This window comes from Centruroides sculpturatus, unplaced genomic scaffold (genome assembly GCF_000671375.1).
Source record: "Centruroides sculpturatus isolate CEXI.00-Female unplaced genomic scaffold, Cexi_2.0 scaffold36, whole genome shotgun sequence".
NCBI lineage: Eukaryota > Metazoa > Arthropoda > Arachnida > Scorpiones > Buthidae > Centruroides > Centruroides sculpturatus.
In genome coordinates, this window is record NW_019384384.1 from 551,716 (window position 1) to 578,899 (window position 27,184).

Consider the following 27,184-nt stretch of genomic DNA (forward strand, 5'->3'; position numbering starts at 1 on the left):
GGTAAAAAAAAAAAAAAAAAAGATAGCAGGAAATTACTTTGAGAAAAGTTTTGTGTATCTGGTGTGCTCCTAATTAGGATTGGTGTAACAACAGGAATGTGTGTACAGCTTTGTAGCAAGTGCTTCAACTAACAGAGTAAAGGATTGTTGTATGTGAGTGTATAAGTATAAAATACTCTTATTGACTAAATGAATATAAACAAAATTGTTCTCTTGACTGATTATATAAATATTTGGATTTATGAATTTTTTAGTAGTTTTAAATTTATTTTTTTTGAATAAAAATATTATTCCAGATGCAAGAACATTGTAACAAAACAAGTAGTACTTAGCAGGGTATTATAGTATATTGATTTGAATTTGAAATTTTTTAATTTATAGTTGTATATAACTAAGTTGTTATTTTATTAATTATCATCTTAAGTTGATTCTCATAAATGAAAAATGTGTCCTATTTCATATATATTTTTTATTTTTGAATGCTATTGATATTTTTATCTTCTAATAGAAGATAAAAATATCAATAGCATTCTCTCTGTATTATTTTAACTATTGAAGTCTTAAATTATTATTTTAGGTGGCTACTGTAACACCAGGAGAAGGTTATCACATGTTCACTAAAGAAGAAGTTGAGGAAGTGATTAAAAATCTTGAGAGATAACTTAGTCATATGTGTACAGGTAGAATTTGTTGCAGTTCTGATGTAATGTGTTTTAAAAATTTCAATAATAAATGATAATTTTTTTTAACGAGTTTCTGATTAAATAATTATTTGCAAGGATTTTCACTTGTTACAAAAAATTTGCAAGACTTAGTTTTTTCATCTAAAAAATTTCTGTATTGCTAATATGTCCTGGCTGTTTTTCAAATAATTTTACATCAAAAACCAATTTTTCCAAGAACCACTTTTTGGAAAGAAGTGAATTTTTATTTTCAGAAATGATTCAAAAAATAACAATAAAGAAAATATTTATAATACTGAATCAAAAATTGAGTTTGTTTTTTCTTTCAAAAGATATTTATGTCTGTATTATTTATGTTCTTTTATTTCTTGATTAAGAAAGAACAACTTTGTAGTGCAATGTCATTATAATGAACATATTTTATAGAGGGTGAAGAAAGTTTCATTTTACAGATGATTATCTTCTATTATTACCAATTATTCTAAATAAAATGCTACTACTAGTTTGTAGGAAACTGACACTAAATGAGATTGAGGAATGGAAGATTTACTTTATTCATAAATTTATTTTGGGTTTCATTTTTGAAACTCTTGTTAATCTATACATATTGAATTGTTTAAAATGTGATTGTGATAAGTTTTAAAATTTCTAAAACAAAAACTGACCTTATTTTGATATTTTCTCTTACTTTGATAGTATACTCTATCTACCTATAATAATTTAGCTTTTAAAATATATATTATTTTAAAAATATTAAAACATTAAAAATGATTTTAATATGTTTACTCATATTTTTAATAATGAACTTCTTTTTATATTACTTTATTATAATTATATAATATAATGTATAAATATGAAATTATGAATTTTAATTATTAATGATGATGTAAAATTCTTAAGACAATTTATTAGAATTAAGTTAACTATTTGAACTGTTGAGAAAAGTATCAATGTCAATATACATTAACTTAATTACTTCAATTATTTAATAACTGTACAGCACATGATGTATTAAGCATTTAAATATAATATTTACATTACAAATTTAAGTTTTATTAAATGAACATAATTTAAATATAATGATTTATTTAGTAAACAATTGATATGATATACAAAATTATTTAAAAAACCTTTAATATCAAAAACTGTTTCAAGCTGTAATATCGACATTATTTTTAAAATTGACAGTACTTGTTCATATTTCTGAATAACTTCTACTAAATAGGAAGACTACAGAAAATTTATTTACCAGTCCACCTATTTAGTAGAAGATTAGCCTATGTCCTATTTAGGACAACTACAGATAATTTATTAATATTTGCTTTAGTGTTTATATTGTCAGATACATTATATTTGTTATTAGTTTTATGTAATAATTTTATAAATTATATATCTGAAATATTTAAGTTTTAATAATATATAAATAAATTGCTATTGCACTTTTTTTTTTAAAATATAGACATTTAGAAGAGACATATTCAGATTTAACAAAATTTCAAAAGGCGGAAAAAGATGTTATTTTCTAACTACTGAAATTGATTTATAATTAATAATTTTAAAGTAATAATTGATTAATACTTTAAGAATAAATTTAATCAAGTTGCTGATAAAAGTTAAAGATTAAAATTCAATGATGATGAAATTGATGAGATTTTTTTCTTAAACTTATATTCCATTGATGAATTTATAATAGTGTATAAATGAAAAATTACACAAAAATAAATTGTGAATATGAAATAATCTAATTTCAGTCAAAATTTAAGATTGAAAAATAGATTGAGAAAATAATAAGATTACGAAAATGAATTTAATATTTCTGTTAAAAATGTTTACAAGAGAGATTTGTGTATAATTACAATGTGCATATTTAATGTTTTGGAAATAGTTTCAAATTTTATTATTGTTGATATTTAAGTGTCTGGTTATAGGTATAAATGAAGTATTTTAAAACTTAAACAAAAATTTTTCCACTTAAGTGTTTTTGATGGAGGGAAATCAAACTAGACATTTCTTTAAAGCAGAAATGTGTGCATGAAAAATAAGAGCATATATTGATATTTTAGAGTAGACACAATGAAAAAAGGTCTTGTTTGAAAAACCTTAAAAATTTTGAACTTTAATTTAGAAAATACATGTTTTAAATATTGATTTAATTATCAAAGTTGATGCAATGAATAGCAATATAATTAACATTAGTGTGTTTTTTAACATAATTAAAACTGCTCAAAAAATTGTTATAACAGTATTTTCAGTTTTTAAGTATTTTTGTTTTAAATGTCAATTCATTATAATAAATATTTATATTTTCATGGATAGCTTAATTTTATTTGATGTTAGTATTTTAGAAATATTTAAATTGTATATAGTTACATTCAATATATAATTTTTTTTAAAATCCTAATCCTGCACACTTATTCCTCTAGGTCAAATGTTTCTGTGTCTTGTGTGAAGGAAGATAAACTTTGTGGATTACATATATTAATTAATTAATTAATCAATGTAATTAGAAGTTTTTGTATTTTGACAATAAAATAGCAAATAATCAAATTTTAAAGCAGACTAAAATGAAGTAGTAGCCTTATTTTTAATACATATACATTTTTTTAATTAATATTTTAATATGAATAAAAATAAACAAAAATTTGAAGTATTTCAAAAACTATTAGTATTTTTAACTAACTACACTATATTAACCCATTTTGAATATTTTAAATTCCTGTATTATGAAAAAAATTGAATAAAAATTTCATAATTATAAGCAAAAAAAATAAAGCTTTATTTCTACTAATATGCATTTATACACATACCAAATTTTCTTATAAAATTTTTTTAATACTTTAAAAATTCATTAGAATAACACAGTTACAGAGGGAACAAAATAAATTATAAAAGTAAAATTTTTAGCAGAATGATCTCATTTCTACACATTTTTGTTGTTGTTAATGTTTTCATAAAGAAACAATTTTATACTTTAAATTTTCTACCTATTTAGAATAAAATTTTTATATTTAAAACACTTTGTGTGATGATAATGATAATGACAACAATTTCATTATTTTTATTATTGGAATAATTTGTTGAGAATTTGTATTGAAAAAGATGATTTATACAAAAGTTTTTATTCCATTTAGAGAAACAGAATTTTATTATGAATTTTATTACAATAAATGAAAGTTGTTGATATAATTTCTAATTCAGTAAGAATTTGGAATTTATTACAGAATTATAAAACATGCTGATTTTGTAATTTGTTCAACATATATAAACATTTTAAAAACTTTGTAGAACTTCATTTATATTGAAAGAATTATAAAACATTGCAAGTTTTTTTTGTAGAGTTGCTGCTATAAAAAAGTCTTAGGAAATGTTAAATATACATTGGTAAACAATTACTACCTAATCCTAACAAAAGTTAAATACAGTATTTTATGTTAGTCTTGTTTTCTAAATCAAAATGCATTATATAAGTTAGATCACATTAAGTTAGTTTATCTGCCTTATGGATGAAAGTACTGTATATTGATGCTTTCAGTTTTATTGAGAAACTGCAGAAGAAAATGAATGTCATAAAACTGGATAGCTGAAATGTTATTCTGACATCCATATTTTTTTTAATGAATGGTGAAATGTGACTAGATAAGAGGTTTTATTGATCCATAATTTTCTTAAAAGACTTACAAACTATTATGAATATCATCAAAAAATCTTCATTTATATAAAATGAAAGAAATTTTCATTTCTGTACTTGAACAAGGAGAAAAAGAAACTGACTTTTTTTTACAATGTAATTTACAAAACTAGTTGAATTTTTGTTTACCACATTTATAACTATATCTACTTTACAAAAGCATAAAAATAAGAAATATAAAATTGGTATCATATAATTAATTCTATTTCCACTTGCATTGTTTTTTTGCAACAAACTTAGAAAGTTAATTAATAATGTGTGAATTTGGTGAAATACATTATAATGTTTGTCCAATCTCATACATGCCAGTTTGTTTATTTTGGTATGGAGTAAAATCATAAAATTTAAAATTTACAGTAAAAAAGATTATCAGTTATTTTTTATAAGTTTTGACCAGTGTCTGGTCGTAAATAAGTAGAAATGCATGAGGTTAAAAAGTATTTATAATTAATAATTTTAAAGTAATAATTGATTAATACTTTAAGAATAAATTTAATCAAGTTGCTGATAAAAGTTAAAGATTAAAATTCAATGATGATGAAATTGATGAGATTTTTTTCTTAAACTTATATTCCATTGATGAATTTATAATAGTGTATAAATGAAAAATTACACAAAAATAAATTGTGAATATGAAATAATCTAATTTCAGTCAAAATTTAAGATTGAAAAATAGATTGAGAAAATAATAAGATTACGAAAATGAATTTAATATTTCTGTTAAAAATGTTTACAAGAGAGATTTGTGTATAATTACAATGTGCATATTTAATGTTTTGGAAATAGTTTCAAATTTTATTATTGTTGATATTTAAGTGTCTGGTTATAGGTATAAATGAAGTATTTTAAAACTTAAACAAAAATTTTTCCACTTAAGTGTTTTTGATGGAGGGAAATCAAACTAGACATTTCTTTAAAGCAGAAATGTGTGCATGAAAAATAAGAGCATATATTGATATTTTAGAGTAGACACAATGAAAAAAGGTCTTGTTTGAAAAACCTTAAAAATTTTGAACTTTAATTTAGAAAATACATGTTTTAAATATTGATTTAATTATCAAAGTTGATGCAATGAATAGCAATATAATTAACATTAGTGTGTTTTTTAACATAATTAAAACTGCTCAAAAAATTGTTATAACAGTATTTTCAGTTTTTAAGTATTTTTGTTTTAAATGTCAATTAAATTATTTTTTTATGAAGCAGACATTTCATTTTTTGCGTTTTTATGAAACAGACATTTAATTTTTTGCGTTTTCATGAAACAGACATTTCATTTTTTGCTTTTTTATGAAACATACACTTATTTTTTTGCGTTTTTATGAAACANGAGTAAAATCATAAAATTTAAAATTTACAGTAAAAAAGATTATCAGTTATTTTTTATAAGTTTTGACCAGTGTCTGGTCGTAAATAAGTAGAAATGCATGAGGTTAAAAAGTAAGTAGTTATTTTAATTGAAATGCAATTTTTTAAATTATAAATGCTATTTTTAACTATCTTTGACTAACTATTTTTAAAAGATAAAAAAATAATAATAAATAAATTTATTTATTTATTATTATTTTTTTTATTTTTATCTTTTATATTGGTATCAGAATATATATTTTAACTTTAGTTTTAAAAAATGGAAATCAAATGTGCACTAATAATTATTAAGAACATATTCATCAAAACTATGTAAACGGAAAATAGATGGACATAAAGTATCATTTCAATTTTTGTAATATCCGAGTATTTTGAAGCTTACAATATATGGTAGAGGAGAAAGAAAGAAAATAGTCATGTTTATGATCTAATTAACCTTTTAATGCTGTATATTAACAAATGTTTGTTTCATTTGTCAGTGTTGTTTTGAGATATAAAACTTTGCCAAATCAATTTAAAATGTTCTTTAAGCATCAAATAAAATTTTCAAAATGTTTTTAAAATATTTGAACACTACATCTGATTAAAAATCACATATATTAATACAATACAAAATCATAATACCCTGGACATATATATTCAGTTCTTAAATAAATTAATAATATATAAATTTTTTTCTATTACTTAATCACGTTTTGAGTGAGTGAAAAAATTTGGTTAAAAATACTGGATTAGATGGAAAATTACATAAATACTAAGTAAAATAATGAAACAATAAATTGTTTTTTTTTTCCATTTGTGATGGAACCTTTTTTACATGAAGTGAATTTTTCAGAAATACAAAACATTGACACAAGAATTAACAGTAGAATGAATTACATTAAGAAAGTGTATGTAATCTAATCGATATATCAATTTTATTTACTTCTATAATCTTTGGAACAAATGCTTTAAATTCGTATAATTTGAAGTGTGCTACTGTTGTACAATTAATTAGCTTTAAACTTTAATAAGAAAAGTATTAAAATCTAAAGTAAAAATTTCTTTAATGAATCGCCTTAAAAACTAGTTTTTAACTTGTTACATTTTAATGTACCAATTTTTAAAATGTAAGATTAAAAACATAATTTATAAATGTAGAAAAAAGGCAAATATTCTTCCATTCGTTTTAAGTAGTATGCATATTGTCTTTTCAAGCACGTAAAATATATGACTAAACAGTTAACTTTTTACTTAAAGTATTTTCTGTTACTATTGTTAGGCCTATATGTTCAATCGTTTAAAATTTTTTACAATACTCTTTTGTAGTTTTAAAAAAATAATAATAAAAAAAACGCATATAAATGAAAAAATTCGATTTGAATTTTGACTGAATATCCCGCATTGCATACATAAAATTCAAATTTTGACAACGACATTTTTTATTTGGAAAATTCTGCGTGTTCCGAAGACCTTTTGTGATGTACAACGTCTTTATATTCTCTCTGGCAATTTTCAATCGTGATATATATAAATATTAACAACAATGCTAACAAGATTCGGCCACCCGCATAACTCCCGATGGCAACATTTTACATCAACTTCAATTTAAAATTAATTATTTCTTATTTATCTTATCTAGTTCACGCTTTTATTGAATCTATCATATATGATTTTACACTTTAAAACTTAAAATTTATTTTGAAATTTTTTACATTATTTCGGTTTAAATAAATCGCGATTATATTTTAATAATAAACATGCAGACAAAATTTTTGGTGCGATTCATATCCTATGATTTGTGTCCCCGATATACATATATACGTTATATTATATATACGTCTATATGATTTAATATTGGTAAAAGAAAATCGAAGAACATCCACAGGCATTTGGAAAATAAAATATTTTTCGAACTTATTTGTTTACGGCTCTTTTATTTTCTTGATATAACATCAACACCTAATCACGTATTTTGAAAAATATCAAGTAATTTTTAATTATAAATCGATGTTAAATTTAGAACTTTATATATAAACAATCGATAGTTTAATTAATTTTGAATTACTCGAAGGTGAGTACACTTATAAAATTGTGAAGCGAAAGAAGAAATCCGATATTGCGATTAGTAATGTGTAAAATGTGACCAGAATAATAAGGAAAATTTATTTTTTTATTTTGATTTTCTTGGCGATAACAGAAAAACTATTTCAGTAAATAAATTATTAGAAAAAGTTAGATTATGCGTTTTATTTTGTAAATTAAAAATGGCATAATAACTTTTTATGGAATGTATTTCTATAGAAATTCTACAGATGGCAGCATCTTACGTATTTCTAAATACTGTAATTGAAAATACAGACGTGCAATTGTTAAATTTAGAAAATTCCTTTTGAAATTACATTTTACATATATTTTAAAGTTATAAGAAAACTAGTAAAAAAATGCACTTAGAAATAGTTTTATCGCGTAAATTCCTTTCTCAACTGTTGCAGAAAATTTGTTTTTCGAAATTCCTAACGGTTTTCACTATCTGCAAAGATATGAAACATTCTCCCATTTGCTTTCCCCCGAGAATTTATTATAAAATTTAATATTTATTATACGTCGAGATATAAAGCCATTTTTTGTAAAATTAGGTTACTCGTTTACATGCTTAATGAAGAAATTTAATTTGTTGACAGTGTTTTATTGAAGATAATTGGTAAACAACTTTGTTTTTCCTCAAATTGTTAGTTCAAAACTTTCATGTGTTTTCGATTAAGACATTAGAAGCTTTTGGTGCTGCTTTCTAAATATATTTTTGGAAAAATAAATTTTTTATTTCGTCTTTAGATGATAAATCACACGCACCGGTGATTAGAAAACGGTGTTTACAATCAGATGAGCCTACGTCAATTCGTTTAAATGTGAAGTTTATATAAAGAGAACCGAGGAAAAAAGTAGACAAATAGGAAAGAAAGGAATTATAATCGGCGAATAAATTAAATCGACGTACAGTATTATAAATTCAAACTGTCAATATCTCTATGAGACATGTCACTTAGAACGAGAAGTTCGAATCGAAATAATATTTAAAATATTTACTGTTTTAATTATAAATATATACTTTTTTATTACGTTTTTTAAATATACTTTTTATGTATTTTAAAAAAGAAAATAGTTATTTCGAATAATATATATTCTACTCGATATCTACAGCTTTAAAGGAGGTGCTGTGCTGTAGTGCTCAATCAACCAATGAAATAAAAGGGCTTAGGAGAGAAAATGAGATACAACTCTCCTTGTGTGTAGGATGAAGCATTTTATAAAACGTTTGCAAATAAATCATTTTCGACGTAATAATGACTGGTATAATTTTTTATACGATAACAAAAGGTTATTTTGTTAGAATGGAACAAATTTAAAAAAAAGTGGTTTATTTATTCCGTTGACGCATCGCATCTCCCTAGCATCCATTGACTGTAGCGTCTGGCTGTAGCTCCCATGTTCGGCTGGTGGGTCTGTACGAATGGGGTGGGAAGAACGAAGCAGTTGGCATGTAAACGCTTCACTGATTTCTCCAGTAATCGTCGGAAGAACATATTAGACATCGCGGGACGTTTCATGTTCGGTTTGATGTGTGATTTAGTCGTTTTTATACCTAAGGTGTTCTACATGCCAAATACAACGCTAGAAGATGCCGCGGGAAATGTACAATCAGGAACAACGATCGCCGAAACCGGCGAGAAGATCGGAAACCAGTGGAGGTTCTAAACAGTACAGTACAGGCTCCCAGTCCGCAAGTGTGCGTGGTAGTCAGGGAACGAGCGCGTTTAGAACCACTTCGTCACCCTCGCAGACGCGCAAAAGCCGCCATTACGGTGCTAGTCGATCGAGTAATACCAGCCCACTGACCCTACCAGCGGAACCTCACGTTCCTCACTCAATCAGCAGCAGCGCATTCAACGTTGGGCATAGCTACTACGGCGACGAAGCAGGTAGTCCAGTAATGGATAGCAGGAGTGGCGGTACGGGAGGTGGTGGCACCCACCGCAGTAGGTCCGCTACTCGAGGCACTATGAGAAGCTATCACTCGTTGGAAAGAGACCAGGATAGAGAATTCATTCCAATTCGCGAGCCGAGGGAACGTTCCCTGGACCGTGCAGATGTCAGCACAAGACATTCGAGAACTCGCGAACGTTCGTTGGATCGAGGATATCGAGAGAGGGACGATAGAGACCACATGGGCTATAGAGACGTCGATCCAGTCATGGAAAGTGATCCTTATCGCGAAGGAGGTCACGTATCGAGAAGAGGTCACAGTTCAACAGCGGCTTATAACACGGACAGTCGCCACGGTGGTAATTACAGTAGGGATGGTTTTGTCATGGAACTGCAATCTCGGTTAGCGGAGATACAAAGTCAGTACGGTAGTGTTAAAAGGGAACTTGATGCAACCACACAAAAACTAGGATCCAGTATGCATAGTATTAAAACATTTTGGAGTCCAGAATTGAAGAAAGAACGAGCTTTAAGGAAGGAAGAAGCGGCCAAATATTCTCTAATTAATGACCAACTTAAGGTTCTGCGTTCGGAAAACCAGGTAAGTGTTGTTGTTTTAAATATAAAGAAAAAAAAAACGCGATTGGCTTTCATTCCGAGAAACGACGAAACGCGATATTACCGGATTATGTAGCTTTAAAGAGAATTAGACGGAGAGAGAAGACGGCGTATATAACGGCGAAGGTTGTTTGTTTCTATAATTAACTGTGTTACAACTGTTTGTGAGCGTTGACCTTTCCGTAGTAAACTTATGCATCAACAAGTGAAGGGAAAGTCGGCCCGAACGTCTTTGTGTGAATAGGCCATCTGTCGTAGAAAAGTAAAGCGCAGATGGTACCGTACCGAATAAGAAACACCCGAGTTTTGACCAGAATTAAATTTTGNGAGTAAAATTTTTTTGTTGCGTTCTCGGCTTTTAAGTAATGCATAAACCTTTGAGGCGCGAGGCCCTTCGGACCGCGAGGCATAGGTGGTAGCCCAAGTTGCCCATGCCTTACGCCGCCCTTGGTCATAGAAATGATGTAATTTGAATATAACTTATTTATAAATACGTATGTCAAGTTATATTTTTATTACGACGCAAAATATATTTAAGAGTTTACGACCACTGTGCCGGGTGAGACTTGTTGAAACAAAAATGTTATGCATTCCATCACGTACATAAACAGTGTCGTAATTCGCCAAGTGCAAATCAGCAAATTCGTAAAATTTTTGTTTATTTTGAACAATCCGGATAATCGAAAATCCGGATAATCGAGGTTCTACTGTATTTAAACTACAAACAAAACTTAAAGTACTTCATAGCCTAGTGGAGCATTCAATGATTTTTTTGTAAATAAAGTACTTATGTATAAGCCCATTTTGTTGTTTTTAATATTGTATTCCTTGAAACGATTAAAATTAAATATCATCATCATTCTTAAGAAATGTTAAAATTACGTACAGGGTTGATAGACACAAAAGTAATACTGACATAAAGTTTATATAATGCAGAGTGTAAAAAACAATATCAAGTATATTTATATCAACAGCAAAATCAGCTTGGAATTTTTATTCCCAGGAAAATCAGGAAATTGTCTAAAATTTCATTATTATTTTTTATTTTAAAACAAAAATCAGTTAAGTTATGAAATGTAAATGCTTATTTTATTTATTTTAAATAAGACTGTATACAGTGTACACACACACACACTGTTCAGTTTTGCTTATGGTGATGAAGCTTCCTTGCTTTGAAAATGAATGAGACTATAAGAGTCTTTAAAGTGAGTTATTATAACCGTGTAAATCGAATTCGCGTAAGTTGGGGTATAATTTCAAAATTCGTGTAAAATTCAAGTCGGATGTATGTAAGCTAATAAATGCTCTCGTTAATCTTATCTCGTCTTTTGATTCGTTCACAGTTACATAGTCTCTCTCAAGGCTCTGTAGATATAACAAATACAGAAATAAATAACACAAAATAAATTGTAGCTATGTGTCGATTCCTTGGGACACATCCGAACATGTAAGCTGAACAATAGTGTGGGGGGAGTGAGTAATCAAGAGTTGCGTGGCGCTCAAACAAAAGACGAATTGACGAGATTTGAAAATCGCGTAACTCCGGGTTCGCGTAAGTCGAGGTATTACTGTATTCTACNAACCGTAGAAATCTTTGCTTGACTGATTTTCTGTCGGAGGTCGTTATGTCGTTAACGGGATTTCTTAATTTTTGATTCACAACTTCTAAGTTTGATTAAGGGGATAGAAAAAAGATTGTTATTGCCCTTGATACATTGTTACATTTTCCCTTTATAGATCATGTCTCAGAAGTATTAAAGGTGACAATTTAATAGCCTTTATTGGATTTATTAGCCAAAAACTTTTGATAGTCGAAATAATTCTCATTTAATTTTTAGTCTTTTATATTCTACAAAGAAGAGAAACAAGAATAATCGATAGGATTTATTTTATTCATCGTTTTTACTTTGTTGACGTATTAATTAACTTTAGCCCATATTTTGTATATTAATTAAGTAAATGTTTATGTTTTATAATTAAATTTACACTTAATTTTTGCTGTTTTCTTAGATGGATGCAATTGCCGAAACGATTCAAATCGATCCCATAAATTAATTAGAAGAATAATTTGATTTTAATATAAATCAATGTTCGTAACATTAAATAAATTCGGTTTTAAAATATGGATTTAATAATGAGTATATTCTATTATTTTAAAACCGAGTTGTTCGTGCTTTTTTTATTTTTTAAATCAAATTTTAATCATATTAATCATATTTTTATTAGATTAGTTGAGTTATTTTATTGATTAATTGATATTAAACGCAATAAAATGAGTCGTAAATTTAATACCGTGGAGTCATTCACTTAATAATTAGGATATTAAAGTATTTAAATCATACTTTTTATATGAAAACTTTATTAGTAAAACAATTTATCTTTCGTGTAACCTATCGTTATATAAATATCTTCCATACATCAGAAAAAATATGATTTTTTATTTGAAGCGTAAACAGAGAGTAAACAGCATAATATTTGTATATACTATTTATTCCTATCATAATTGGAGTTTGTATGGTAAGAAGGGTGAAAATTTACATTTTTTGAAATGTTTTTAATATATAAAAACTTTTATACTTGTAATGGATGTTAAATTTATGACAAATAGCGTTAAATAGAAGTAAGGATAAATTGTGAAAGACTGCAAAAAGTGCAAGATAAATTGCTTGAATATAATACACGATTTGTCTTACGTTATAAAGATTAATGAATTAAGCATATTTGATGGTTTATGAGAGATTGACTATTACGAAAGTTACGATGATAACATCTGGAATATAATTATTTAAAGAGTTGTTCTTTATCATAATTTTATTGATGGTTAAGAATGATAATTTAGTTATAAAACATTTAAAATGTAGTTATAAAAAGCTAATTTTGTATAAATTAATATTCGTATTATTTATAATATATAATTAATTTATGCTTTTTTTATTTTTTTAAATTCAGAATATTTAAATAATGTAAAAGAGTTAAAATTCAATAAATAAACAATACTTTGTGATTATTTTGCAAACCACCAATGCGAAAGCTCGAAACCACTTACGTCTCTTATGATTCTTATTTAAGTGTAGTGTTGATAAAAATTTACATATTTGGTAGACTCTTGGTTAACGAATTGCACTTCCTCAACGAATAAATAATCATTTAAAAGAATAAAGAACAAAGAAAAAAAATAATAAGAATTATCAAATTATTAATTTTGTTAAGTTTTGACTTTTTAAGAGGGAAAAAATAATAATAATTACATCATTTAACGAGCACTCTTGAGAAAAGAAATGTTTCTGTGCATCAAGTTATTTTTATCTTTTCAAAGCGTTCATTCTTTAATTGAGTAGAAGGTACTGTCGGTTGTCCTATAAATAAATTACGGTTAGAAAATTTTACAGAAAGTTGATTTATCTATTCAGTTTTGAAAATTTTGTAAGATTGTTTATCTCGATTTCTGTAGAAATTCAACAAATTGACTTTTTTTCTACTGTTCGTTGATAACTGGGAAAGCATTTCTCCTCTTAGATCAGGCAACAAAACGAAAGAAATCCCGGAATTGCGTCGAAAGAATGTAGAAAAGGTAGATGGTTCCAAAGGGTCGATAACGGGGTCACGCTAAGAACGGTTTACTACATCCTTTTTTTCCCTTAGGCATTGTATTTCTAAATACGAAATATATGATTATTGGTTGTACTCTCTTAAAAACATCGGTATACCAGTTAACATTAAATGGAGTCTCGTAACGTGGTTTTATTCATTACACAATGATAGCTGCTAGCCAGTAAGCTATTTGAAAAACTTTAAAGCTAAAATAACGGTTTAAAATACCTTTAAGTTAAGCTGCTTTTCTTTGCAATCCAAATTCGTAACTACGAGTGTAATTGAATACAGAAATTGTAAAAAAGTTGTAATTTCTATTAGTGACTTTTTAGTATTATACAAGTTGTTGTAACTGTTTATTTTGAGTTTCAGTTTAAAAAAAAATAAGTGAATTTATAAACTATTATTATTATTATTATTATTCCTGATTTAGATTTATTCATTAAATTAAACGTAAATTAATTAAAGACTAATTAGAAGAATATTAAATAATAATCTAAAGCTTCATATTACATTCAAATATCTTTATATTTGTTTAAATAATAGGAATACAGAAATATATAAGAAGTTTATTTCTTAAATTTCGAATAAGTTGATGTTAAAATCTTAAAATTTGATCGATAACGTGTGATTCCAATCGATAAAAAAAAGAGGAAAAACGATTCGTAACAAAGATATTCAAATCAATAATTTTACATTCAATGAAAGAACTGTATAGGAAAAATTTATGAATAATGTATAGCATGCTAGACTGAAGTGTGCACTTCATATTCTATCACCTCTTAAAAATCTTCCATGTTCCAAAAAATGACTCCAATATTGTTCGTGTTTAAGAGATTCTATCATATTATCTGATTCTGGAAAGTTTTGGATGTTAAAATACAAAGGTTGAAAATGGTTTTGATTAAATTACTAAACTCTGCAAATTTTTACTGATCGAAGGATTACGGTTCCAGACTAAAATTCAAACGACTTTAGACTTGAAAAAATCTAATTTTTATGTTTTATTTTTTTTAAGAATACAAATCCTTAATATCATTTACTTTTTTTGTGTAATCTAATTTTTAAATATAGAAATCGTTCAATTTTATTTTTGTAAAAATTCATATTCTTGAAAATTAAATCAATTTTGTTTAAACTAATGACTCCCAAGTTTTGTAGGAGAATAAATTAATATATGAATTTATAGTAGTAACTTATTAATATTTAGCTAATCTTAGAGATGTCAATTATTTAAATAAACATTATTCATTTCTGATCACTAAGTTTGTTTGTTTTTTTTTAATATTTTAATCTGTAAATACAGTATTTGATTCAGCGTAAACAGATATTTCAGTTCGAAGACGTCAATGTTTATCTTTCTACACAAAATTATTTACCGATAAAATATACACGATAAGACTTTACACTTTGCTATTTGTACTGAACCGTTCTCAATCTAATAAATGTGTATTTTTTTATTTGTATTTTATTTATTGGCTAGATACGTCATTCTTTTTTCAGATAAATCAATCTTTATTCGTTTTTATGGATTACTTTTAACTTTAGCCCTGTATAAAAATTCTATTTTTTTCCTCTGAAGTTCGAAAACTAAGAAAGGAAATCTTCTAACTGCGGATTCAAAAATCTTTTCAAATTCTGAAGAGTAAGCAAAAGGAAATGTATAGTGTCGGCGAGAAACCATTTCTTACTAGTTTCTCTTAATCCTAATATAAACATACGTGAAGAATGTTTTTTCATTCTCACCTAACGGGGATACGATTTGATCTTTATGCGTTGTCATGCCAATCGATGCGAAGAGGTGCAGCGATTTGTGAAGCGCTGTTTGACGTAGCGAATAATCGAGAGGTTCCCCTTTTTAGTCGCCATTCCTTTAGTAGACGTTGCACCACCTGCTGAACTGAATTAGCAATTCTGACGACATCACGAAGCATTACTTTTTTCCCTCCTTTCTTCTCAAATCCTCAAGTTTCTATCGTTTATAAATTAGATCAGATATCGAAAATATTAAAGTCAGATTTTTTTTATTATTATTAAAAGAATAACTTTGCTTAATGTTTTTTTTTTTCAGATTAAAAAGAGATTTATTATAAAGATAATAAAGTTCGCATACAAATAAAGTGTTATCTACCATGATCTATGGATACGAATTCTTTAAATTTAGGATTGAATTAATGTAAAGATTTAAAATATTTAGATTTAAATATTACCGTAATTATGAAACATTAAACTAGAATTTAAAACAGAATTTTGTAACAAAGACCTAAGTATATATTTTATTAAATAAGTAAATCTGTCAAATAATTACTATAATATTTTTTAAAATATTCTAAAATAATTTATTATAAGTAGAGTACATGAGAAATTTAAGAGATGAAGTTAAAAGTAGAGATTGGCTGACGCCAGTGGCCTTGATACCAGGATAGAGTTATCATTAAGTGTTTGCGTTATAACCACCATCCACTATGCCCACACTTAACAGAGAAATAATACATTTAAAAGTGAACTTTATATATATATAGTATGTATATTTGAGAAATAAAAATTTTATATACAATTGAACTTAACAGGTAATTGTATTAGAGTTAAAATGCGAGAATGATAAAATTTTCATTTATTATTTAACTGGAAACAGATGTTTTGTAAACGAAAATGGTTACATAAATTCCAGTATCGCTTCTGACAATGTCTGTTTCGTTGTTATGTATCGCTTGTCTGGTTTGGGGTTACCAAGAAAGAAATCTTGACAGTTTGACAGAGAAGTCTATTTGTCCTGTCGCCGACGGCATCATCTGACTACAGTAATATGATATTTAGATTGCAGTTTATAATTTTTGAAATATTTCTCTTGTTACTACAAGTAATATGTGCTAAAGCTATGACAGGGTAACAAATTTTTAACTAGCAGTTCCTGTATAATTATCCAAATAATTCAAGGATTTGTTAATTTCTTTTATTATGCTGTGTATATGTATATTGAACAATATTAACAATCATTAACAATATAACAATCAGTGTGTTGCAAACATTTAGGCTTTATTATTATTAATCTGCAGAGGATATCCTGTATTTTCATTTTAAAAGAAAAAATAGTCATTTTTATATACAAGATATTATGTAATCCTTAACATACCATAACAATTACTACAACTTTCAAAATGATAGATTTGTCTTTTTAAAAAGTTAAATTTGTNAAATCATCTAGGAACAGATTTAATAAGAATTCTATTGATAAGAGCTAAATAATAATTAGTATTTTCAAGCTTACTTATGCAGCAATGAAATAGTTTACAAATTAGATATTATTTTCATAATTGCAATCTTTTGCAGTAAAATATTAGTAATTTTGATAAGCCCATTGATTGCATTATTTTATCTAAAGTTTTAAGAATAATATGAGAGACAAAAAGACTATAAAATTATAATCATTAGAGCCAGTGTCCCCATTGTGGATCTGGTTGAACCCATTATGGATATGGAAAAAGTCCTCTTAGTATCCACAGAGTGAAAAGAGTTAAAATGGTAAAAAAAAAAAAAAAAGATAGCAGGAAATTACTTTGAGAAAAGTTTTGTGTATCTGGTGTGCTCCTAATTAGGATTGGTGTAACAACAGGAATGTGTGTACAGCTTTGTAGCAAGTGCTTCAACTAACAGAGTAAAGGATTGTTGTATGTGAGTGTATAAGTATAAAATACTCTTATTGACTAAATGAATATAAACAAAATTGTTCTCTTGACTGATTATATAAATATTTGGATTTATGAATTTTTTAGTAGTTTTAAATTTATTTTTTTTGAATAAAAATATTATTCCAGATGCAAGAACATTGTAACAAAACAAGTAGTACTTAGCAGGGTATTATAGTATATTGATTTGAATTTGAAATTTTTTAATTTATAGTTGTATATAACTAAGTTGTTATTTTATTAATTATCATCTTAAGTTGATTCTCATAAATGAAAAATGTGTCCTATTTCATATATATTTTTTATTTTTGAATGCTATTGATATTTTTATCTTCTAATAGAAGATAAAAATATCAATAGCATTCTCTCTGTATTATTTTAACTATTGAAGTCTTAAATTATTATTTTAGGTGGCTACTGTAACACCAGGAGAAGGTTATCACATGTTCACTAAAGAAGAAGTTGAGGAAGTGATTAAAAATCTTGAGAGATAACTTAGTCATATGTGTACAGGTAGAATTTGTTGCAGTTCTGATGTAATGTGTTTTAAAAATTTCAATAATAAATGATAATTTTTTTTAACGAGTTTCTGATTAAATAATTATTTGCAAGGATTTTCACTTGTTACAAAAAATTTGCAAGACTTAGTTTTTTCATCTAAAAAATTTCTGTATTGCTAATATGTCCTGGCTGTTTTTCAAATAATTTTACATCAAAAACCAATTTTTCCAAGAACCACTTTTTGGAAAGAAGTGAATTTTTATTTTCAGAAATGATTCAAAAAATAACAATAAAGAAAATATTTATAATACTGAATCAAAAATTGAGTTTGTTTTTTCTTTCAAAAGATATTTATGTCTGTATTATTTATGTTCTTTTATTTCTTGATTAAGAAAGAACAACTTTGTAGTGCAATGTCATTATAATGAACATATTTTATAGAGGGTGAAGAAAGTTTCATTTTACAGATGATTATCTTCTATTATTACCAATTATTCTAAATAAAATGCTACTACTAGTTTGTAGGAAACTGACACTAAATGAGATTGAGGAATGGAAGATTTACTTTATTCATAAATTTATTTTGGGTTTCATTTTTGAAACTCTTGTTAATCTATACATATTGAATTGTTTAAAATGTGATTGTGATAAGTTTTAAAATTTCTAAAACAAAAACTGACCTTATTTTGATATTTTCTCTTACTTTGATAGTATACTCTATCTACCTATAATAATTTAGCTTTTAAAATATATATTATTTTAAAAATATTAAAACATTAAAAATGATTTTAATATNATCGAATTGACTTTAATTTAAATAAAATTTATTTTTAATTCTAATCCAATTTCAGAAATTAGCATTAAAAAAAAATAAAGATGTTAGTGTTAAAAATAATCCTGCGAAGATTTTTAAAATAAATAAAAACAAATATCGTTTTTTTTAGCGTAATCTAGTTTTAACAAATTTTTAGATGTTTTGTGTTGAATTACAATTACTGTTATTTTTCGTGAGATGGATTCAGAATTCTAATGCTGTATTTTTTTAGCATCTTTCCCACTGTCTTCCTCCCACCCTCTTCCTTCCTCCCTCTCTCTCTCTCCCTCTCTTTCAAAGAATTTTACATCCTTATTTAGGTTACTTTACGTTTAAAAAAGGAGAATAACTTTTAAAATAATTACTATATAAAAAATATATATATTAAAACTTTAACCAAGTCCATTTTTTGTTGAATTTCTTTATGATTATATGAAAGAAACTGTTTGGTGAGGAGTCACCGATAGTAATGAAGAAAAACTGATATCCTAATAAGATTCTTTTGAACTTTTTTTTTTTTTTTAATTTTTTAACCAAAGTAATTATTTTAGTACGCAGCTCAAATGGATATTTCAATATTTACAGAAGCATCAAGGTATATTTAAATTGAGAGTGTGGAAAAAGAAAGAGGGAGAAAAACAGGAATAGTAAAATTATAGAATAATAAATTATCAATAAAATTAGCTTTCAGATAAAGATATATATTGGTCATAAATAAAACCGACACCTCATCCTGATACGGTATGTGCTTACGGCAATTATTATTATTATATTATTATTTTTTTTTTTTTGTAAAACCGTAGAAATCTTTGCTTGACTGATTTTCTGTCGGAGGTCGTTATGTCGTTAACGGGATTTCTTAATTTTTGATTCACAACTTCTAAGTTTGATTAAGGGGATAGAAAAAAGATTGTTATTGCCCTTGATACATTGTTACATTTTCCCTTTATAGATCATNAATCTAAATATAGAAATTATGTTTTAAAAAACGCTTCATATTAATTTTTTTTATCTGCGTTGAAACATTGAATACTTACGTAATAAAAGTAAACGAAAATGTGTAATTGGAAAATTATTAAGATCATGTTATTCCCGAAATTCGTAAATTATAAATAAACTGTATAATTTTATTTTCTCTTCAATGTACATTAAATGTTTTTGTAAAACAATTAAATTGAGTAAATTCGAATTTTGCTTACGCAAACGAAGGTTTGCTTTTTTCTCCTTCTTCTTTTTCTTTTAAGGTTTTGTTTGCCCTTATATTTTATTATATGTGGCGTATTTTCTTGTGCTGAACAGAATAACACATTTATGAAGATCCATTAAAAGCTTAAATATCATTTTTTTTTTACATTAGTGTAATATAATTATGAAGAAAGTTTATGATTTTTATAAACTAATCTCTCAATTAACCTACATTTCTGATGCATTTCGATATTTTAAATAATAATGATTTGATTTACAATATGTTCAGATTAACGTTGAAATTTTAACCAAGCTGTTCAGTTTTTTTTAGTTTTGCTATCTTAAGTTTGTAATCAAACGATCTAGTCTATAACAGACTTATAAAATAATATGTTGTAGCATAAATATCTATACTATCCTTAACATACCATAACAATTACTACAACTTTCAAAATGATAGATTTGTCTTTTTAAAAAGTTAAATTTGTAAAATGTTTTTTTTTTTTAAATTTTAGTTATTTATTAATATACGCAAAAGTTTTGAAGTTAAAGATAGAACTATAATTTTTTTTCCTAAAGTTCTTAACATCAAAATGCTGGGCATAAGCTATTAAAACAAAGTTTAGAACCTAATATTTATTATTGATAGATTTTAAATAAATAACATCGAGATTATCCCAAAAAACAGAACAAACTGAAATGTTTTTTTAACAAAGTTATTTCGTCGAAACATTAATCCCCCGATCTCTTCTCTACGAATAATTTATTTTGTTTTAGTTTACCACACTCGATTATCCGATTTTTGAAATTATTATTTCTGTATTATTTAAAAATAATTTATTGTATTTTATTTCAAATTGTTATATTCATAGTAGGAAAAAGTCACACACCCAGTATAGCAAATCAGTGTATCGAACAGATCTGAAAATGGCCAATTTATAATCATTTGATCACGAGTAAACACAGCTATTATTTACAGCATGCCATTTAGACTGCCATTTATAGTAGAAATCGTTTTCGCTGTGATAAATTTTGCTGATCATAATGACATCTGTTGTGTTAACAAGTAAGTAGCGTTACAAAATTACATTTCAGTTACTATTTTAAATGAATTCTAGATTATCTGTTGTCGTCCGTTCGTGATAATGAAATAGATCATTCCCTTCCATTACTGAGGATTATCAAGAATTAACTTATCTATAAATGAAGACTATTAAAGCCATATTTAATTGATTCTAAATGTTGTAGACTTACAAAATAATTGAATTAATGATTAAAAAACAATAAACATTAAGGTTTTCTTCTTATATATTACATTTAAATATAATAATATGAAAATTTTACTGTAACTGTGTTCTGTTTACTACAGCTAATTAAAGCTAACATTATGCTGATTTAAATTTCAATATTAATTATTAATGCAACCTATCTGCTATTATGACAGATTTACTTGACAGTAAATTTAAGTTAGCACGAAGAAGGACATAACAAAGAAAGTTTTCAGTATTGAAAGTAGAATTTTGATGATCTATCTAATTAAATAAAATAAAAACAATTTTGAAAGAGAGGGAAAGTTATTAAAATTGTAGGGAAACTCTCTCAATAAAATATATTAGACTGGCCATTTTAAGTAGACTGTCACTAGTCAGTAGATAGACCAATGTTATAACTCTTATTAGATGTAACGAATGAGAATCAAAGCAAAAATGTAGGAGAAGAAAGAGAAGAGTCTACAAAAATATACATTTGTAAAACAGAATTTTTAAGTTACGTAAATGTCTATGTAAATTGAAACCGTTCTTGTTCTTCATTGCATTTTTTTTGTTATTCTTTCAATTACATACGCCTCAAAGCTAAACAATTAGAAGCTCAGCGACTTTTACTAATTTTAACATAATCTAAAGTTTCTAATTGGCATTTTTTTTGTCTTATCTTCGTTTTTTTAATATTACTCTGAATTTTCTTATTTGATACTGTATTTGTGACTTATTAAATTTTATTTTTTCTCACATTGATCGGTATAACTTTTATTTCTTAATTTTTTTTTGAAAATTTATTTTATGATTGAAGATTATTGATTTATTTCTTATAATAATTATAGTTCAGTTATAATATTTAACGCTATGATTCCTTTTAAGTGAAGTGGAAACTATATTTTTCGATGATGTCACAGTCTTTAAAAATGCGAAAAGTAAGTTCTAACTAAAAAAAGATTTCGAAACACTAACCTAGTATAATTTGCATTTGAATTGCTAAATATAAATTTTGTAAAGTATGAATTAATTTGAATTTTGAATGGGGCAGAAAAATATATTAAGATGTCGAAATAACTTGAGGCCAATGGCAATTCGGTTGATGGATGACAATAATCCGTTACCATGACAACAGAAGATGCCATGTGATGAGTGACAGAAAAAGGGAAATTGCTATTCCAATTTTTTTAGTGCAATCTTGTCTTTGAAAGTTTTCTTTTATTTCATAAAGAAAAACTTGATCCTTATATCATAATTCCAGTTGGTTCTTTCAGTGAAAAATTTTGAAAACATTTTTAAAAGCTATTTCTGTCCATTATTGAACAAATTAAATTGCATTACCATCAAGTAATATTCTTAAAAACAAAAAGCATTTAAAGATTATTAATTGAAAATTTTTAGTTTTCCTGCTGTTTAATGATTTTTAAATATTTTTCTTGTTTTGCTGAGTTAGAAATTACTTTTAGAAAAGCTAATTGAGATCTATATATATCGTTACGTTTGGATAAAGTCGTTATTTTGTGATAATGTTCATTCTTTTTTTTTTTAAAAATAACNCTTATTATTATATTGTGGTTTTAACTTGGGGAATTTTTTATTCTTATTTGGGAAAGGTGACCACCACTTTTCCTTTAGCATAACTTATTCTGAAAGATGAACTTCTTTTGTTTTTAAGTTACAAAATGACGAATGAATTGTGAAATTATTGGAATCAAGGATTAACAATTCGCGATTATTCACAATTTAAAAAGAAAAAAATTCTGATATTGTTGTTATATAATTACAGCTATATATTATGCATCAGTAAGCCTACATATTTTGTTTTTTAATTTTAATTTTCACGTATAATGCCACATATCTTGGCGACTTTAAAGCACTCTCAAACAGCACTTCCCATTAAAGTCGGACAAACACAACATCTATGTTGAAAGAAGGATTGGAATCCGCGATTTAGCGAAGTAGAAACAACGCGTTAACACTTTCGTCTGCCAGATTGGCAGCTATTAACAACGAATGCTGTATCTGTTAAACACTTATCAGTATTTTTTTTATGATATTCTCTCGATTTATTTACCAGATTAAATATATATAAGTTGTATAGATATATAAAGTCAACAACGTTTAGGACATTAAACTCTCAGTTATATCTGAAAGATAATTAAGATTAGACTTTCATCTAGAGTTAATATTATTGTTTATCAACGTTGATAAATCGCAGTTTATCACCGTATTAATTTTGCTTTAACTGTAAAACGTAGTATACTTTTAAAAATTACATTTAAAAATGTTTTTTTAAAGCATATATTTATTTGTTTATGTAAAAGTCTAAATTTAAAAATAAGCAAATGGATAAAAGGATCATTGCCAATATTTTAATGTTGATGCTTAAATTTTATGCAAAAATAGTTTGGAAAATAAATAAAAATACGAGAATTTCAATGATTATTAATTAATGCTTAACAGTTTTATCATTCATCCTTATAATTATTGTAATAACATTAAGTTTAAATTTAATAAAAAAACAAAATAGGAGAAAGAGATTAAAAATTAATTTATTCGGTTAAAAATCGTAAATAAGTAATTTAAAAGATTTTTCTTTACAATAGAAAAGGAGTATGTTTTAATAGTTCAAAAAATTGTCATGAAAGAATGAGATTAAAATATTCATCAACTTACTTTATATGTGAAATAAATATACAATGTATATTTTGTATGACAATATAATTTGTAAAAAACATGTTAATTAAAACTGTTAAGTTTTAATGGTTTTAAATTAAATTGGTGGATTATAAAATTGTTATTTAAAAAACTAGAGATAAAAATAGTTTTAAAATTACCATTAGTTATTATTTTAATTCTCATTTTTGATTTTATCACAAGAATTTTACTGTTTTGATTTTATTGACTTTCGCTTTTATTAATTGCAGGCTTTTATAGGTATTTTATTAAATGTTCAAATAGTTATATATGTACTTTGTAAAGCTCTTCAAACTGATCATATTGTGTGCTTATAATCATTGGTTAATGAGAAATTTCCGTTAGCTTTATGCGATCGAATTTAAGCTTATTGGGATATCGTTAGAGAATATTCAAGTGTGTGAAAACTGTTAGTTTTAGTTAAATGAAATCCTAATCCTAGATAATAGCCAATGTGACACAATATAGTTGAATATCAAACGTGTGTCAAAACATATTTTCATTTGCATAAAATAATTACAAGAAAAATGCTGTCAGTTTATAAACTCTTTATTTATTATCAGTTTAACGGTATAAATGTTAAAATAAAGAAATTAGTAAGGTGAGAAATGTAACAAAATATTTTAATTAATTGAAGCTAGAAAGTCATACCACATCCACGACTGAAGAGTTTATTAACAAAAGATTACTTTAGATATTACAGGGTAATTAAATAATTAATTATTTTTAGGGTAAAATATAATTCATAACTACAAGTTAATTAGTACAGTAGTTGCAATGCAAGCTTGGAGAAAAAGATAAGAAAGCTGTGCAATTCAANAATATGCAAAGCTTTTTTTCAGTTTACAGCAGTATTTATTACACAAAATTTAAGTAAAGCTTAACATGCCGATCTTGCCCCGGTCTCCCCTATATGAATTCAATTTATATTATTGTTTCAACATTAATCTAAATCGTTTGTAATTAATATAATTATATGGTAGTGTTATTAGCTTTTTAATATTAATTTTTAGTGTATAAAGATTATTTTCGTTTCACTTCTGTTATCGTGCGTTGTGAAAATTATGAATTATTATTCTGTTGTTTTGAATTTCCATATTTTGTCGATTGTTTGAATTTATTTGATTATTATTCGGTCATGGCAATTTCTAGTAAATATCCCGAAGCGGTGTTATATAAAAAGCGTTGTTTGGCATCCAACCGCGTAATTGGCCAGTGTTTACAAGAATGTGAAGAAATAAAGAATTTAAGAAAAGTTAAACATAAACTGATCGATGTTGTTTCTATAGAAGCCGTTAGTGTGGAACTGAATAATTTCGTCCCTAATTATAATATGTAGAAAAATCAGCAAATCAGTCTGGACGATATTTTTAAATTATAATAAATTTTCCTTATAGATCAGTGGCGTAATTAAGGTGGAACAGGTATAGCTCTTGTCTTAGGCACCACATTTGAAGCGCTATTTTATAATTAAAAAGAAAAAAAGAAAGAAAAAAATCGAAAAATTACACTTCCTCAACATTTCGTGTGACTTTTTTTAATAGTGAAAACATGATCTTGTACGAGAATTCAGCCAAAATTTTAAAGAACATTGGTTTATAGTGGCTCCATTTTTTGATTTGCCCTAATCTTCATCAACTCTAATTACACCTCCTATATACAGTAGTTATGCCATATGTTACATAAGTAAAAATTTTTGATATCTTTATATTTTATGATTCTATGTACATACAATAATTAGAATATGATTTGTTGTTATAAAAATTACTTCTCCCATACCATCTATTAGTTTTAATAATCTAGTCTCTTTAGTTTTTGAAAAATTTTGTCATCAGCTTTATCATAGCTAAAGAGAAAATGTTCTAAATAAAAATAGAATAAAATGACCAATTATGAATAAAATATGTTAATTATTATTAAATTATTTATGTATTTATATTTATAATCAATTCTTAAATTTATTGAATTAATTAATTTCTGTTATAATTTTCGTTTCTGTTAATTTTGATTCGATTTTAATGATTTCTAAATTATTTTAATTTAAATTAATAATAAATTTTAATATGTTAAACATAATTCGAACATAGACAACTCAATAATTTCATCTACAAAGTTTTGATGGAAATTATTGATATACGTGACAACGTACAGTACCACCAGTCTCCGAGTTAATTAGTGAAGACAAATTAAACTCCCAAACTAAATTTATATTATTAATATCATGAATGGAACGAAAACCAAAAATTTTAAAAAGTTTTGAAGTAATTTGAAGTGCTAAATGCCTCTTATATGTCATATCAATTGTCAAGCGGGCGCCATCTTTTTTCATTCATCGTTCTTATCCCTTTTAATGACGTTATTAAAATTCCGAGTTTATTCAATCTGCAATGCATAAAATTCCGATTATCAATACATGATTATTTTAGGAAGGAAAAAAAACTGTCTATAAGTAAAGAATTGATGTTATAAATAGTGAAATTATGTATATTAAGAAGCAAGTTTTGATATTTTTGTATCCTTGATTAGTTTTAGTTCAAACTTCTGAAGTTAATTAATTCTAATTTTTGAAAATTTATTTTATGATTGAAGATTATTGATTTATTTCTTATAATAATTATAGTTCAGTTATAATATTTAACGCTATGATTCCTTTTAAGTGAAGTGGAAACTATATTTTTCGATGATGTCACAGTCTTTAAAAATGCGAAAAGTAAGTTCTAACTAAAAAAAGATTTCGAAACACTAACCTAGTATAATTTGCATTTGAATTGCTAAATATAAATTTTGTAAAGTATGAATTAATTTGAATTTTGAATGGGGCAGAAAAATATATTAAGATGTCGAAATAACTTGAGGCCAATGGCAATTCGGTTGATGGATGACAATAATCCGTTACCATGACAACAGAAGATGCCATGTGATGAGTGACAGAAAAAGGGAAATTGCTATTCCAATTTTTTTAGTGCAATCTTGTCTTTGAAAGTTTTCTTTTATTTCATAAAGAAAAACTTGATCCTTATATCATAATTCCAGTTGGTTCTTTCAGTGAAAAATTTTGAAAACATTTTTAAAAGCTATTTCTGTCCATTATTGAACAAATTAAATTGCATTACCATCAAGTAATATTCTTAAAAACA

At 25.8% G+C, this 27,184-nt stretch overlaps 1 protein-coding gene across 4 annotated transcripts in view; it reads left to right on the forward strand.

Annotated features, from left to right (window-relative positions):
• The first annotated feature begins 8,906 nt into the window (after positions 1 to 8,906).
• LOC111617999 (centrosome-associated protein CEP250-like) overlaps positions 8,907 to 27,184 on the forward strand; it is a 222,207-nt gene continuing 203,929 nt past the window's right edge. For 3 of the 4 annotated variants that reach the window (XR_002755510.1, XM_023359410.1, XM_023359411.1), the window contains exon 1: positions 8,911 to 10,303. Coding sequence is in view for 3 of the 4 variants with exons in the window: in XM_023359410.1 (XP_023215178.1) it covers positions 9,398 to 10,303 (906 nt within the window). In the remaining variant the exon portion in view is untranslated. Of the gene's footprint in view, positions 10,304 to 27,184 lie in introns of all 4 variants that reach the window. The other variant, XM_023359412.1, reaches the window with a different exon arrangement.